Source organism: Cannabis sativa, chromosome 9 (assembly GCF_029168945.1).
Source record: "Cannabis sativa cultivar Pink pepper isolate KNU-18-1 chromosome 9, ASM2916894v1, whole genome shotgun sequence".
Classification (NCBI taxonomy): Eukaryota; Viridiplantae; Streptophyta; class Magnoliopsida; order Rosales; family Cannabaceae; genus Cannabis; species Cannabis sativa.
Genome location: NC_083609.1, coordinates 2,569,956 through 2,586,713, shown reverse-complemented (window position 1 = coordinate 2,586,713; position 16,758 = coordinate 2,569,956). Strand labels below are relative to the sequence as shown.

Sequence of the window (16,758 nt, the reverse complement as noted above, 5' to 3'; positions counted from 1 at the left end):
TTTATAAATTTTTTAAAAATAAATTTATAGTATCGAAAACAAAGATCTTGATATTCTAGTTTACTATGCATGTTTAAAAGATTTAAACGTATTTTTAGTACTGTAAACTATTTAAAAAATTTTAAAAATTTACAGGGATGAAGTAAGTATAACAAACACCGTCATGAAAAAGAAAAATTGAAATAACATTTCGACATGTGTTTTTGAGCACGAAAGTTAACTAAAAGATTGTAACAGGAGATTGACGGTAGCACTCTTCTTTAAATCAATTAACCATGCCTTATTATGAACCTTGTTTTGTGCACCAATCTAAGGGTGTTCACTAAGTATCCGATCCGATCCAATCCAATTCGCAAAATGCGGATATCCGCACTTACGTGGATTGGATTGGATTGAAAAATCTAAAATCTACACTTGTGTGGATTGAATGTTGTTTGACCTCAAAAAATAACCGATCCAATCCGCACTTAATTATATATATATTTTAAAAAAATTATAATATATAATATATATTAATTTTCTAATAATATTAAAAAAAAAACACAAATTTCTAATTTATTAGTCTTTTTTAGTAATATATTGAGTTAGTGTATTTTATTTATTTTATAATAAAAAACACTAGAAAAATTATTCTATTCACAATGACACATACACACAAATTTAAATATATATATACTAATTTATCTATTTTAATAATAAATACATATATATATATATATATATATTTTAGTGTAAATTATATGGGTTTGATTTATATATAAATGGAGATGGAAATAGATTATTATTTGAGATTAAGAAACAATAGTCTTTTTTTAATTTTTTTTCTATGAAATATTAAATAATTTATTATTAAAAAAATAACCGATCCAATCTGCACTATTGCGGATTGGATTGGATCGGATTTAAACTATTATGCGGATCGGATTGGATCCAAAATATGAAATCCGCACTTAGTGCGGATTGGATGTTGTTTTACCAAAAAAGTGCAGATTGGATCGGATGAACGCCCCTACCAATCCTATGGTTTCACAAAACTTATTTTTTTTACCCTAACACCACTCTCCATTACCTTCATGTTCTTGCTCCTTGCCTAAACTCCCATCTCTCTACTTAGAAAGAAGAAAGATTATGTTGCGCCATTCGAATGGATCACCACCTTTGCTTCTTCTCTACTAGTGGATCACTCAACTGATGAACATCATGTTCTAAGAAATTGCGATAAAAAAAAATAATTGTGTAAATTTACGCTTATTTAACAATGTAATTGATTAAAATGTAATCACACTGAACAAATTTGTGTTTTAAGATTGGCTACTGTTATCCATTTCTCCTCATAGAAACTCTAGCCAAACTATAATAAAGATTTGGTAATTAGGGATGATGATTAATTAAAATTAAAAAAAAAAATAGGTGTTTTTATTTAAAGTTAATGAAAGATTTTATTGATAGTTAAATCGAACATAATTCATTACATAAAAATTATGTTGAGAAAACAACATTAACAAATATAGGCAACTAAAATCTTTAACAATCAAAAGAAAAACAACCCTAACAACAACTTTAAATAAAAATCTAATAAAGCACGAGCAATTATGTATAGTTCCCTAGTTACTAAAGATCTAAGTTCATATAACAGAGCCGAAACACCCAATAATCCTCTTGGTCTCAAGTTTTTTTTTTTCTCGTGCTCATTCAACTCACTGAGCAACAAGAATAATTTAACTAGTAATACCTTGTGTGGGAAAAGCTTTTACAAAATTATAAAATAAGAGAAATCAAAATCTTAAAATCTTGAAATTTTGGTTATAAATTACACTCAAAATCAAAATCAGGAGAAGTGTATGCCAGCTTTGTTAAACAAAGAGAGCAAGTATAAGAATTCTTGTAGTGTCAACTTAGATGATCTCTTCTCCTCAAAGTCACCTTCCTTTAACACTGCCAAGACTTTGGCTTTGAACTCAGATGTCTCCCCTCCTACATTACCATCTTCCACTTCCATTTCTTCATCAGCTCCATCAAAATCCTCATCGTCATCAACATCATCATCTAAATCCATACTTAAATCTTCATTGGCCTCCCCGAGTTTCGAAAAGTCTATATGATCACCCGTTTCTTCCATGGAACTACTCTGTCCTGAGAGCTTTAGTGCTTGAACAGTCTTGTAGTTCTTCTCCAGCAAATTGATGACACTCTTCTGCCTAAAGATCGAACCCAGCGTTTTGTTCTTTCGATTGAAACAAATTCGCAGGAATCCATCCCATTCCTTTTGCTTCACTTCAATCCGTGGCTTCCTTGGCTCGATTCGAACCACGGAGGAATCCACTTTTGGGGGAGGACGAAAGTTGTTCCTCCCAACTTTGAGAAGATGTGAAACTCGTGATAAGAGTTGGGTGTTGACAGTGAGACGACAATATAGCTTGTCCCCAGGCTGAGCAACCAGTCTCATTGCAAATTCCCTCTGAAACATGATGATTGCACACCTGAATGAAGGTTGGTGGTTTAGTAACTTGAAAGTAAGTGGAGATGAAATTTGGTAGGGAATGTTGGCCACACATATATCAAAATAAGGTAGCTCAGTTTTCAGCACATCTCCTTGAATAACCTACAAATATCATATACAAGGATCATCAAATAGAAAAATTGCCAAATTTTCAACAATAACAGTTTCAATCAACAACTCACAATTTAAAGCAAATTAGCATCCTTAGTTCATGGCTTAAAGCCACTATTTTTATGAGAAATGGTCCATAAAATATAGTTCCAATAAACAAGCATACAACATACCCATTACCCTATAGCTTTGTTCAGATAAAAACTAATGATAGCGTTAGAGCTCATAATTAGAAGTTGCTCTTTTCTGTTTCCAACTAGCACTTAGTTCATGGCTTAAAGCCAATATTTTTATGAGAAATGGTCTATGAATCATAGTTCCAATAAAATAGTATACAACATAACCATATAGCTATTGATAGTTTTAGAGATCATAATTAAAAGTTACTCTTTTATGTTGCCAATTAGCATATTTAGGCAATGTTTGGTTTAATGTAGTGGAAATTATAATAGAATCATTATTACCAACCATTACACTGATACATTGTTTGGTTTCGCTTTAAAAACTTTGCAATGGCTTTACATTACATTACGTTGTTTGGTAATTCATAGAACAAACAGAATTTGATTATAACAGTTTTGACATTGTTTTAGTGGGCTCAATATTAATATGTTTCAATTAATCGTTTTCACTCGTTATCTGATTAAAATATATATATATATTTATAGATATACATATATAACATACACATATTCATATAGCTCATCCCAGTGTTAAAACTCTATAACTACAAAAATCAATCAATTAACCCTTAAAACCTTCAACAAAAATCCTAACTTTAGAAGAAAAGAGAAAACTTGATCTCAAAACTATCATTAAATTATTAGTATATACAAACCTTCAAACGATTGGAAAGAGGAGTACCCTGAAATCGTCTGTGCAACTCGAGAACCATACGAGGGTCAAGCTCAACTGCGATAACCATCTTTCCGGCTTCTAAAAGCTTCTTGGTTAAGTTTCCAGTACCAGGACCGATCTCAAGAATGGTATCAGTGGTCTTAATCCCTGATTTTTGAACAATGGAGTCGACAAGCATGGGGTTTTTAAGAATATGTTGGCCTTTAGACTTGTGGAATGATATGCCTCCTTGGTAAGGAGCGTGAGCCGCAGCGTTTGGCTTCGGTTTGTCCTTCCTGGCCTTACCTCCCGCCATTGATGATCCAAAGAGCAGAGAGAGACTGCGTTCGTTTTCGGAGGTTTGGTTTCGTTCTGAAATTAATTGAAATTTCACAATATCATATATATATATAATAAGAGACTAGAGAGAGAGCGGTGGCTGATGAGATTTTAGGGTTTGCTTTTTTTTTTTTTTTTAATGTTTTTATATAAATATATAATAAATTATAATATATTTAATATTATAAATTTAATATATATATATATATCATTGGAAAATTCTACAATGCACACCCTTAAAATGGATACATTGATGCACCCTTATCAATTTTAGCATCCGAAATAATTTTTCAGTCAAATTTTTTCTCATGGTCATGTACGTTATAGTTATTTAAGACATCCTGCAAAATTTTAAGAAATTTGGAAAAGTTTAACATGCCGAAAACTATGTTCAAACATTGTATTGCACGCGTGACTATTTTATTTTATACGCGTGTAAAATCGAGTGTTTGAACTTTGTTTTCTATATTGTAAATTATTCCGAATTTCTCAAAATTTTGTAGGATATCTTAAATAGCTATAACGTACATGAATATGAAAAAAAATTAGATTAAATTTTTTTTCTGAATGCCGAAATAAGTTAAGGGTGCATCAATACATCCTTTTAAGGGGGTGCATTGTAGAATCACCCTATATCTTTTTATTTTAATATTGGATGGGTATTGAATTAGATTAGTCGGTTGGATTCATTGTATTTCCAGGTCATCCAATAACCGATCGATCTAATATTGGATTTTCAAAAGAGTAATTTGCGGAAGTTTAATTTTTTAATTTTATAAATTCTATAGGTACCTGATTAAGTAAGTTGTCACGTGGCAATAGATTGATCCAAGTGATTAAATTTTTATTATTTAAAAAAAAAAAATTATTTCAAATATACCAATAAAAAAAATGACACGTGAATTTAATGGCTTAATATTTAACGGTTACGTACCTACAGAGTTCGAGAAATATAACTTAGATATTATTACTGCTAAAAATTAAACTTAGGTATTTATTCGCAACTAAAAGTTAAACTTAGTATTTATTTGCAACTGAAAGTTAAAACTTAGGTATTTATTTACAGGTGGAAGTTAAACTAAAGTATTTATGTCGCAAATTACTCTTTTCAAAAATATCATCTGATCCAATCCAATCATGATTGGATATCCAATTTTTAACGGTGGATTTGTTATTGGATTGGATCATTTCTGAACAATCCTAAACATAAGTATAGTCGACGTTCGCGAACACGACAGGTCAACACGAAAACACGACAGGTCGAGTTAGAATTGAAATTTTTTGACACGAAAGATATATGGATTAAGTTAAAGTTAATCAATTAAACATATCAACTTGAATAACACGAACATCACACGTCAACACGAATTGCTACCTTTTTTCAGCCTGAACTATTTGTGAAGTGCTAACTATAACTTCTCAATTTCCTTACTTTTTTTCCTTCTCTTGTTTGGTTTGTTGATGATTTTATATTGACATAACTTTTAATTTTATTTTATTTTTTAAACAAATTATTTATTATACCCAGCACCATAAGATTAAAAAAATTATTCCACTATATATTCATATAATACCCACAAAATAATAAAAAAAAAAAATCTAAACTTAAAAAGAAATTGAGCTTCCCAAACTGGAACAAACGGATCACACATATCTGTCGAGGCCCAAATTGCAAAGTCCCAGACCTATTTGTCATAGGTAGTGAGCAGGTAAATCCCATTAGAGCTATGGACCCAGGATTCATATATACGGAGAAGTTAAAGAATACTTATTTTTTTATACATTAACTAAATTTACCTTCAAATAAAATTTAATTCAAATATACATCTTTTCATGAATATTGTACCCAAATTATCTTCACACACTCACATAACTAAAACATAATTTTCAAACATAATAGATTTGTAGGAAAGTTAAGACAAAATTTTGAAATATAAAAGAATGAAAACTATCGTGAAGTGATAGGGGTGACATTGGCAGAATGATTGAAAAAAAAAAAGTAAACATAATAGATTTTGAAAAAAAGGATAAAAATTAAAAGTAAAGCTAAAAGATGTATGTAGTGTAATTTCCTCACATTTCTACCTATACACCTTGGGGTATCGAACCTCATCGATCATCACTCATTAAAAGAGACCAAAATCAGTTGTGGTAGTCGAACACGACAAGCCGAGTTGAACCTCAACCTCCCTTCCATAACGATTTCGAGCCTAAAACACGATGACACTGGTGAGAGTAAGAAAGACAGTAATGAATGTGGGTGAGGTCAATTCGGTAATCACTCCCACTGATAACACCACAGGAAGGTCGACTGGCAACAATCAGGCATGGTGGATCGGAGATCTAGTTCGAGGTGGCATGGTAGAGAAGGCGTGGTCCCGATAGTTTTCTCCCCTTCTTCTGAAAATTTCCTCAGCAAAAAATATGGAAAATGAAATCTTAGTTTATACTAAAACATTTGCCCCAATTTTTCCTATTTGAAAATTATCCCTTCCAAAACTCCAAATACCAAAAGTCATTTTATCTCACTTCTTCGATGCTTAGGTGATTTTTGTTGATTTTGCTCTATGAGCTATATCCTCTATTTTGTCTAATTTGCTAATGTATTTCAATTTTATATAAAACCGTATGAAATATGTAATAATGTATAAAGAACACCAATTAAGTAGGTTATAGCGATTAAATAAGAGAATACAAAAATTCGATTAAAAAAAATAACACAATTAGTACTTATTAAATAGATCTAACATAATTATTTTGTTATAAATATGTTAAGCAAATAAATTTGAATGATCAAATGTTCATCATCTTCACCATCATCAATTTAAGAAGTTGACTTTCCATACATATTACCATACCAATACCATGAAAGGCCAAACAAGAAGCCATATGGCATAAGTTATAATTTTCACATCAGCAAAAAACAAAAACAAAACCTTAAATTATGTCAGGAATTTCAACATCAGACCTATCAGGGAGCAATCCTAAGTGGGTCGCGAGGGAACAATGAAGTTTTTCGGATGTTATTCAAACCGCAGAACAGCATCACTACGCGCTCCAGCCCTACTCCGAAACCACCGTGCGGTGGCGCACCATATCTGTTTTTTATTTTGTTTTAGAACAGTGAGCAATTAATAAAACTTCCAAAGCTAAAAGAACCCCAACATTTCTTTAACAAGCAAAAGAAATCAAAACCCAGAAGGCATTGGTAAATCTTATACTCAAAATGCGTAGAAGATAAAAAGAGCATTAACAAAATTATGACATGGTACTAGAAAGAAAAATACCTGAAAGAATCGATATATGTTGATATTGTTTTTACATCAATTCCGCATCCCTGTGCACGTTCTGCCAGGAGCTCGGGTACGTGGACACGCTGTGCCCCTGAAATGATCTCCTCACCTAAAGGAAAGAAAATTTCAGATCAGTTACTTTGACTCACCTGAAGATCGCCATATCTTTTACAAGCTAAACACAGTTTTCTGTTCAATACGTTATCTATTGTACTAGTTTTAGTTTCAGTTCCGAATTTTAACAGTTAAGTAAATGATATTCATTACCTCTAATGAAGACATCAAATGAATTGCTGTAGGCTGGATTATCGTAGCAAGGCATTGTATAGAATGGTCTAACAGCCAAAGGGTAGCGGTGAAGTATGTAGAATTCAGTACCGTACCTACATCGAGTAGAAACCAGTTAGTTCATGGATTTACTTTAGGCAGATGACAACATAATTTCAAAATGCAAAGTAGAATAAAAGGTAGTCTAAGGAGAAAATTACTTTTCTAAAACCAACTTCCCCAATTTCCTCTCTGTCTCAGTGTTTAAGTCCCCTAGAGGATCAACTTCAACACCAGCATCCTATACAGGCAAGTCAAAATCAACATTAGGATTAAATTAGGTATTAGAAATCCAAAGGCATGGTTTTATTTATAACATATAAGACTCCTAATAAAAGCCATATTAAGCAATCCCATCAAACTAATCTATTGCCAATGACCACAAGCAATTTAATAATTTTTGTTCCTTTGTAAAGAGAGTAATTTCTCGTTCTCCCACAGTTATACATATAATAAATATTAAAATCTGTAGTGTAATAAATCAACAAATAACATACTTTGAGCATTTGAACACCTTCTTCAAATGTAAGCCGAAGAGTCTTCCTCAAGTACTGCAATTTTGAAGACAATAAATAATCAGATTCAAACATCAAATGAGATATTTCTACACAGTCAAATACATATTAATAAAAACATTTATAAATATGGATCTCAACCTTTAGAGGTTCAAATGGATATTGTCTCCCAACAGCTTCAAGCTCCTTCTCACAATTCTGATTCAAGCTATCGAACATTGCAACAAATAACCGGTCTACAATATCCATTACCTGAGCAAACATATAGAATACTCAAAATCATAACATAGCAAATTTTAGGAGCAACACATTACCAATCCTAAAATATTCCATGTTAGTACCTCAAAGTAGTGATTCTTGATCTCCATTTCCACATCAAGTCCAGTAAATTCACACAAATGTCTGTGAGTGAAAGAGTCCTCTGCTCTAAATACAGGACCAATCTCAAAAACACGCCCAAAATCACCACAGATCGCCATTTGCTTGTGAAGCTGAGGAGATTGGGCAAGGCAAGCAGGTTGCCCTTTGTAGTCCAGTCTAAATACAGAAGCACCACCCTCACTGGAGCCAGCTATTAGCTTTGGAGTATGGATTTCGAAAAAGTTTTCGGAAAGCAAAAACTGTCTAAATACCTGCAATGGTAACATGACACAAAATTTACTGGAATAAATCTTCTAAAACAAAATGCCGTTAAGTCAAAGTGCAGAGCTAAAATGTTATAGAAATAGAGTATATATTTAAAATCAAGAGGGAGACAAACAGCTAGCCAACGTGTTTCAAACTTATATTAACTAAACAATTTCAACAACCAAATTTAAAGGTAACATGTTTAGAAGTCATTGTGTGATTACTAAATCAGTCTAGTAATTACACTATATTTTAAAATACAAGATGTATTTGGATACGAGGTGGCAATTACATATAAATTCTTAATATCTTCTTTAGCTAAATAGTTTAGTAATTGCACCAAAAAATAGTAGTTAATATTTAAAATAGAAAACTTTTAATAATTACACAATGTAGTTACACCCAACTCTCATAAGGTCCATGAGAATTAGAGAGTGTAATTGAAACCCCTTAATTACACAATTTTTTTTAGCTGAATCCCTCAATTACACAGTTTCAGTTATATGATCAAACAAGCATGTCAAATAGTGTAATTACCTCTAACTACACTCAAAACCAATCCCATCATGGCTTTCCAAACACAGCCTTAGGGACTAGTCATGATTTTACACAGGTAACACAAAGCTCATATAACAACTAAACTTTTCTTTTCATTGAAAAGTGGTCACAATTGACATTAAAAAATAAAATGTATGAATGAGAACCTTAACATTCCTAGTCTTTTACAGATTGACCATGTATAATTTAATATTAAGCAAAGGCAAAAAGAGAAGTCATATTAAAATGTAGCAACTTACAGTTCCAACTTGAGACTGAATGCGAAAAATTCCTTGATTAGCAGGTGTTCGAATGTCAATAACTCTATTATTCAAACGTGTATCCTGATTAACACGAACAAGTTGTTCTCCAGCCTGATGAAATAGAATTTTCAAGATAGATACACGTTATAATTCATCAAATACTGCCAAAATATATATTTTTTAAGAACAAGATCATCAAACACATATAGAATGGTAAACATTACCTGCAAAGCTTTTTCAATCTCAATCTCACTTCGAGCTGCATCCTCAACAATAATAGGTAAGGTCGGCAATGCCTTACTCACACAATACAATTTTCTCACCTGAACCTCAACCTGAAACAACAAAAATCCAATTAAGCTCACAGTTACACACTTCCTTCAATTAAATTTATTCAAAATTACAAAGATGGAAATACCTGTTGCGTGGCTCCCTTGATAGGATCTTTCGGCACAGAGACAATTCCTTCAACATCAACAATCGACTCACGATTCAAACCGGAAACAAACTTAACCATCTGTCGACTAACAACATCTGGAATCGCCGTAATCACGCACTGCACAGTAAAACCATGCTCTCTCACAACAACGAAGGCCATGTTCTTGCTAACGGATCGGATCGTCTGAGCACGACCTCGCACAAGAACATGCTGGTCCTTCATGGCTTCGTTAAGCTTTCCGACCTCAGTCCAGCTGTTGACGTCAGCTGGAGCCTTCGACTGTAGCTCAACGAGCGGCACATCGCCGTAGTTTGCTGAAAGCGGATCTTCCTCGACCGAAAGCGATGAGGTGGCGTTGGATAATGCGGCGGCGGCTTCTTGACGGCGGCGCAGCTTCTCGAGCTTGGCGGCTTCTTTCTTAGCGGCCTTTTTGCTAACTGATTTGGAATCGTCTTCGTGAGATGATTCTTCCGATTGCGATGGTGGTGGCGGCGCAGAGGCCGAAGATGATAAGGTTTCGGATTCTGAAGACATTGATTTTGGCAGTAGAAATGGAGAGAGTGGACGATAGAAGAATATATTTATAAGAATGAAGAAATGGGAAACTGAGTACTGTGAGGAGGAAGCTATCTAATATGGAGATTTCACTTTTGAGGTTTCTTCTCTTTATCCAACTACTTTATCTATGGGCTTTGAACTGGACTAGCCGGCCCAAACCCCTAAAGCCCACACTATGGCCCATAAATGTATAATGCGTAATAGACTCTATATCTTTTTTATAGAATAAATACAGCACATAGCATGTTTGGTATTGTTTTCTGTTTTTTGTTTTAAAAAATTGTTTTTAGAAATGAGAACAAAAAATAGTTTTTGAAGTTTTTAAAACACAAGTCACGTTTGGTTAGTGATTTTTAAAAACAATATTGACAAAAGAATTTTGCCCCTATCACTTCAAGATACTCTCCATGTGACTCTCTTATGTCAGGGTATTTTGGGTACAATACATATAAAAAGAGGTATATTTCAAATAAATATAAAACTAGAGGTAAATTTGATTGTTTTTAAAAACAATTTTCTGTTTTTAAAAACAAAAAACAGTTTTTTAGTTATGATGCCAAACATGCACTAAGTTTTCTAACTTTTTTACTTTTATACTGTGAGGTAAATTTTTTTTTAAAAAAAATATGGTGTAAGTTTTATACTGTGTTAAGTTTTTACTGTTGTTCTACGGTTGTTTGTTAGTTGTTCTACTGTTTTTTCTACTGTTGTTTTATAAAAACACAGTATTTTTAAAAAAAAATTCTGTGACAGTATTTTTGTAAAAGTTTACCTAACTTCCAGTATTTTTCGTAAGTTTCTCTTTTTATATTAGTCTCTTTTATTTTTAACCTTTTTTTTTTTTTTAAGTTTATCTCCCTTTTTAAAGATTGTACTAATTTTACTTCTGTTACTTCAAGATATTTTCCATGTGATTCCCTTATGTTAGAGTATTTTGGGTATAGTACACATAAAAAGAAGTATGTTTTAATTAAACATAAATTGAAGGTAGATTTAGTTAATTTATAAATAAAAAAGTATTTTTCAATTAACCCCAAGCTATTGTGACAACGTTGTAGGCCGGATCTTGAACCATGTCTATCATATTCATACCCAACCCATCATGCTGGTTGATAAACAGATTGGGCCTTAGCTTCGAAATTGATTCTAACAAGGCTGGGCTAAAAAGTATTGGGCTAGACCCAATTTTGACCACTACAAGTAATAAGTCTGTTGTTACATGCTTGGAAATTATTATATTGGGGTTCTTATAAAAATATTAAATTTTGGGTAAAAATTTATAATTTTACTGTTACACGAGATTTTTTTATAAAAATACTGTCTTTTTATAAAACATCCGTAAAACAACAGTGGAACAACTAACAATCGTGGAGCAACAGTGAAAACTTAACACAATACACAATATAAAACTTACACTGTATTTTAAAAAAAAATTCGTCCCATTGTAAAAAAAGTAAAAAAGTTAGAAATTTCAGTATGTGGTGTAAAAACCTCATTGTTATATTTTAAGTTTGTAAGTGACATAAACTCAATATTTATTTTCAGTAATATAGGTACTCAATGTTTGTAAAACTGTAATTTTTTTCTAATTTTATTTGTACGTACTCTGTTACTGTCTTAAACAGGGTACCTATAAGGCCTAAATTCTAAATCATTGGATCTAGACAGAAACATATAGTATCAACTACTTCTAAATGTTTTTCTAATAAATTTAAAACAGAGTTGGTACTGACAAAATTGGAAGGAATTTACAGTTTTACAAATATTAGATACTTATGCCGCTAAAAATAAACATTAGGTTTATGATACTAATTAGTTTAGAACACTCCCAATAACTTTTATACTCTATCTTTAAATATATCACAAAATTTTACATTCTTTATTTTACAATACACTTTTACATTGCGCCATAAATCAATTTCTTAAAAATATATCACTAAAACTTTATTTTTTTCTTAAATTTTAATTTATTTTATTCATTTCAAATATATATAATATTAAAGAATTGCTAAAAAGCACCGTTGGTGCTTAGCACCCTCCTCAATGTCATACCGTTATTAATGTAATTAAGTATCGGGTCTCATATAACTTATGAAAATAACTTTTAGGCAATATCGCTTATGTGCTGGGCACTACTGGTGCTCAATAGCAATATACTCATAATATTAATATATAGTACACACATCTCCATACAAAAATAATTATTAAAATCCAAAACAATTAATAAAAATATATTTAGAGTATCTATCGTAGCGTATTTTGTTCTTTAATTTTTTTTAAAACTTTTCTAGAGAAATTATTGTGAGTGCTCTTAGTATTTGATTACCAATATTTGTCTTCTTCTTCTTTATTTTTTTGGAAAAGGCTTGAATAACTATTATTATAGGGCATGGCATATGTGTTCATGACAACAACATAAGAATATTATTTTATAAGTTGGATACCCATACTAACAATAATGAGTTTTAATAATATATTACTATTTTCTGTGAGATTTTTTTTGGGAATTATATTATCCTAATAAAATATAAAGTGGCTTTGAGTATTTTTGTTCTTTTTCTAATACATAATATTGTATGGCATTACACTACTTTAATACAAGTCGGCAATTGCATAGAAAAGGTTTTTATGAAAAGTACAAATAATGCATTTTCTTCTGTCTCATAAACTAGGTTTTTTTTATGGACTCAAAAACTAGGTTAATCATTATGAAAGTAAAGAAAGTTATGTCAATTGAGATAATAATTGTATAACATATTTTCAATTTCAAATTGATGGAGCCCTAGTCTAGATATGGACCAAGTATTTGTAATTTTGTTAGGAATCTAAGTTGATAATGTAACGTCTCCGTTTCAAGTTTTTATTGGACAGTTACACCTTACACACGTTTTTTGAGAAAACTTCTCAGGAGGTCACCCATCTTGAAATTACTACAAGTCAAGTACGCTTAACTGTAGAGTATTTTTTCGTGATGGGCTACTAAAAAACAAGATGCACTTTGAGATAGGTATTACTAATCAATCCATTTAAGCACTCTTTAACTGTGTAGTCTCATACCTACACAATTTCAGAATCATGTCACTTGACCTTCCTCAAGTAATGTTTGCACATTTTATTCGATGTTTTCCAGTACAGATCACGGAACTACTGACTACCACAGATAATATGGAGTCACTATAGTTGGACACTAAAAAAATATATATAAAAATGGACACGAACATGATCTGCATAAACTTTGTCTAAGAACTCGCAAAAATTTCATATCATGTTTAGTATAGTGTTAGTGTGTTATAAGTTAAATTAATATTTTTGTGTCATTGTGTTACAACCAAAAGTAATAAATAAAAAAGATTGAGAATTGTGACAAAAGAAAATTGTTTATGAAAAAAAAAAAAAAACTCTCGAAGCTTTGGAAACGTGGGTGAATTTGAAGCCTCCACGTGTAGGTAGCCATGAAAATCATCAAACTTTGATAGCTACAAGAAACGGTGATGTTCTTTCTTCATGATCATCTCTCTCTGTCTTTGTCTTTTCTCTATTGAATTAATGGAAGAGATCAGATCCTCATCCTCAGCTTCTCCGCCGCCGACTACCACGACCATCGGCGGCGGTGGTGATCATAATAATAATAATAATAAGTCGTCAATGGGAGCTAAAAAGGGGTGTTTATCTTTCATAGTGTCCTTAAAAGAGAGTTTTTGTTATATGAAGGCCTCCATCTTTGGTCTGGTAATTAATTATAATTAATTAATTAATATTCTTAATTCAATTATATTATATGTATTTATATATATATATATGTTATATGTATAGGCTAAGAAAGTGAGTGCAAAAAATGAGAGAGAAGCAAGTGAAGCTGAGCTTAAAGCTGCAAAGATGCAAGTCGAGGCTGCTGATGCTGCTGAGCATGCCAAAGCCAAAATTCAGAAATCTGCTTAATATTAATATTTACTGTATTCTTTTTTATTATTTAATATTATTAATTAAGGTCTACACAGATATTAGACTTTGTTTTTTTTTTAGTTTTTTCTTTATCAACTTTTAAATTTTAGCTAATTTCTTTTTTTTTTTTTTATAAGTGTTACGTAATAGTATTACAATTAATTAATATTTTAAAAATTTTGGGTTTGAACTTATTATTTTTTTTTCATTAGAAATTTTTTTTTTTTTTTTTTTTTTTTTTTTTTTTTTTTATTTATGAAATGAGAACTTTATTAAATTTAGCATTCTGAATACATAATATCCAGCAGAGCTGTTGGAGCATTAGACACATAGATACTACGTTCAGATAAAGATTGGGACATCCTAACAACAGCATGTGCTAGTTGGTTTGCTGAACGTTTTACAAAATGAATTTAAATAGAAGGGATAGAAGATAAAAGAGTTTGGCAATCATGGACAAGAACACCAAAAATCGAATTAAGAGAAATATTGCTTCGAATAGCGTGAACAGAAAACAGACTATCAATCTCTAGCTCAACAATGTGTCAGTTATGACTTTTAATCTAACTTAAGGTTTTCTTAATGCTAATGATTTCTGCAACTTTGGGTGTAAAGGTTCCATAATTACAGCACTATCAATCTCTAGCTCAACAGTGTGTCAGTTATGACTTTTAATCTAACTTAAGGTTTTCTTAATGCTAATAATTTCTGCAACTTCGGGTGTAAAGGTTCCAGAATTACAGCCAGCTTTGCTATTAATAAGAGTGCCCGAGTTGTTCCTTGCAACCATGCCATAACCATATCTGTTTTCACTAGTAAACGTAGCTGCATCAACATTTATCTTGATTGTGTTTGTATCCGGTTTAGTCCATAGCTCAGTCCTGTCGCCATTATTATCTTTGACCCCATGCTCTGTGCTTGTATTGATCTAATGATTTTTTAGCTTTGTGTCTTTTTTAATCCTTTTATTTTCTAAAAGGAAAAATAAAAAGAGAAACTTCAAAAATGTATTACTAGTATTTAATATTTTTTAAAATGAAATATTACAAGTTATAATTAAGTATTAAATTTTATATAATTTAATTTAATAATTTTTATAAAGTATTGTTGGTAAGACATTAATTTTAAATGGTACTAAAATTACTACTGTCTAATAATATTATTTAATAATAATATTAAATAATTAAGTGGAGATTCATCAAAGAATAGAGAGATAATAATTAATGGGTTGTTCGGAAAAAGTGATAATTAGTGTTGGCAATATTACTAATGCTATTAGAGTTTTTTAGTTAAATTTTTGTTACGATAGTATCTCTTATATTTATTTAAGATTATTTATAAATTTTTTAATATTTTTTAATAATTTATAATCTTAAAAATAAAATTTACATATTTTATTTTATATAATTATTTTTTTATACAGCTAATAAATAATCAATTAAATTTTATTTTTAGTACTATAATTTATTTAGAATTTTTTTAAAATTCATAAATAATCATAAATAGCTTTAATATAAGTGATTATATATATAAAAATTAAACTAATTTTTTTATTATGCCGAAATAGAGAGGTGTACAGAAATTTCATTAGTCTTTACTAGCAATACGTATCATTATAGGGCTTATATATAATATGTAGTTTTCATTGAATAAGGCAATTCAATCACATTCATCTTCCCAAACCAGTAATTGTCATGAAAAATATATATCTATATCTATTGTTACTATAGAAGAATTGAAATATGAGACAATTTTTTGTCATTTTCTTAATCTTTTAATTTTATTATTATACATTTAATCAAATTTATATGACACTTTGGGGAAATGTGTTTTCTATTTTTGTCTTTTTATCTTTTTCATTTTCATCAAAAACTTGATTGTTTGCAGAATAAATAAATCATCTCTTTGTTTTTATTTTTTATATAGACTTTTTAAAACATTATAACATATAAATGATTGTATAATGTTAGCCTTTATTTAAATAATACTTTAAGTTTGATCTAAATATGCCAAATTAAAAAGTATATGTCCTATACTATAGTGCTAAATTAATGCATATAAAGTAGAAAACTTTAAGTTTGATTTCTTTTATTGACAAACTTTAAGTTTGATTTAAATATGCCAAATTAAAAAGTATATGTCCTATACTAAGAAGATAAGTTAATTTACAAACTAGAAAATATTTAATTGTGTGAATTGAGTCCAATGCATTTGAAGTGGCATATGATAAATAATTATTTCTTTTAATAATTTTTTCTAAGCTTTCGAGGTATTTTAAATTGTATTCAATTTTCCAATAAATTTTCAAGAAATTCAAAAGATAATTTAGGATTCCAAAATTATAAGAAACAATTTCAGCATAACATCTTAACCTATGTGTAATTTTTCAAACATTTGTAATAATTACTCTATTACTATATTATACATCATCATAATTTTTTAAAAAAACTATAATTATAATAACAAAAAT

General features: G+C 30.4%; 3 protein-coding genes across 3 annotated transcripts; 1 reads left to right on the top strand and 2 right to left on the bottom strand.

Annotated features, from left to right (window-relative positions):
• Positions 1-1,559: 1,559 nt before the first annotated feature.
• Positions 1,560-3,908, bottom strand: LOC115722934 (ribosomal RNA small subunit methyltransferase). Its single transcript, XM_030652321.2, has 2 exons — positions 3,450-3,908; positions 1,560-2,602 (listed from the first exon to the last, which is right to left on the bottom strand). The coding sequence occupies exons 1-2, from the start codon at positions 3,762-3,764 to the stop codon at positions 1,829-1,831; spliced, it is 1,089 nt and encodes a 362-aa protein (XP_030508181.2). The 5' UTR covers positions 3,765-3,908; the 3' UTR covers positions 1,560-1,828.
• Positions 3,909-6,517: 2,609 nt separating this feature from the next.
• On the bottom strand, positions 6,518-10,435 carry LOC115722617 (aspartate--tRNA ligase 2, cytoplasmic). The gene is made up of 10 exons (XM_030651866.2): positions 9,768-10,435; positions 9,574-9,684; positions 9,347-9,460; positions 8,264-8,554; positions 8,064-8,174; positions 7,905-7,958; positions 7,569-7,648; positions 7,348-7,463; positions 7,075-7,189; positions 6,518-6,885 (listed from the first exon to the last, which is right to left on the bottom strand). The coding sequence occupies exons 1-10, from the start codon at positions 10,320-10,322 to the stop codon at positions 6,759-6,761; spliced, it is 1,674 nt and encodes a 557-aa protein (XP_030507726.2). The 5' UTR covers positions 10,323-10,435; the 3' UTR covers positions 6,518-6,758.
• A 3,261-nt stretch (positions 10,436-13,696) lies between these two features.
• Positions 13,697-14,299, top strand: LOC115722077 (uncharacterized). Its single transcript, XM_030651196.2, has 2 exons — positions 13,697-14,075; positions 14,160-14,299. The coding sequence occupies exons 1-2, from the start codon at positions 13,851-13,853 to the stop codon at positions 14,283-14,285; spliced, it is 351 nt and encodes a 116-aa protein (XP_030507056.2). The 5' UTR covers positions 13,697-13,850; the 3' UTR covers positions 14,286-14,299.
• Positions 14,300-16,758: the final 2,459 nt, after the last annotated feature.

Bases quoted from the DNA above. Each gene is read 5' to 3' on its own strand.
- LOC115722617 (XM_030651866.2), bottom strand. From the start codon at position 10,322: ATGTCTTCAGAATCCGAAACCTTATCATCTTCGGCCTCTGCGCCGCCA. The intron at 7,649-7,904 runs GTATGTTATTTG...TTGCCTGTATAG, and splicing joins AAGGTGTTCAAATGCTCAAA to GATGCTGGTGTTGAAGTTGA. The intron at 7,190-7,347 runs GTAATGAATATC...TCTTTCCTTTAG, and splicing joins ATTTGATGTCTTCATTAGAG to GTGAGGAGATCATTTCAGGG.
- LOC115722077 (XM_030651196.2), top strand. From the start codon at position 13,851: ATGATCATCTCTCTCTGTCTTTGTCTTTTCTCTATTGAATTAATGGAA. The intron at 14,076-14,159 runs GTAATTAATTAT...TTATATGTATAG, and splicing joins AGGCCTCCATCTTTGGTCTG to GCTAAGAAAGTGAGTGCAAA.
- LOC115722934 (XM_030652321.2), bottom strand. From the start codon at position 3,764: ATGGCGGGAGGTAAGGCCAGGAAGGACAAACCGAAGCCAAACGCTGCG. The intron at 2,603-3,449 runs GTTTGTATATAC...TGATATTTGTAG, and splicing joins CTCTTTCCAATCGTTTGAAG to GTTATTCAAGGAGATGTGCT.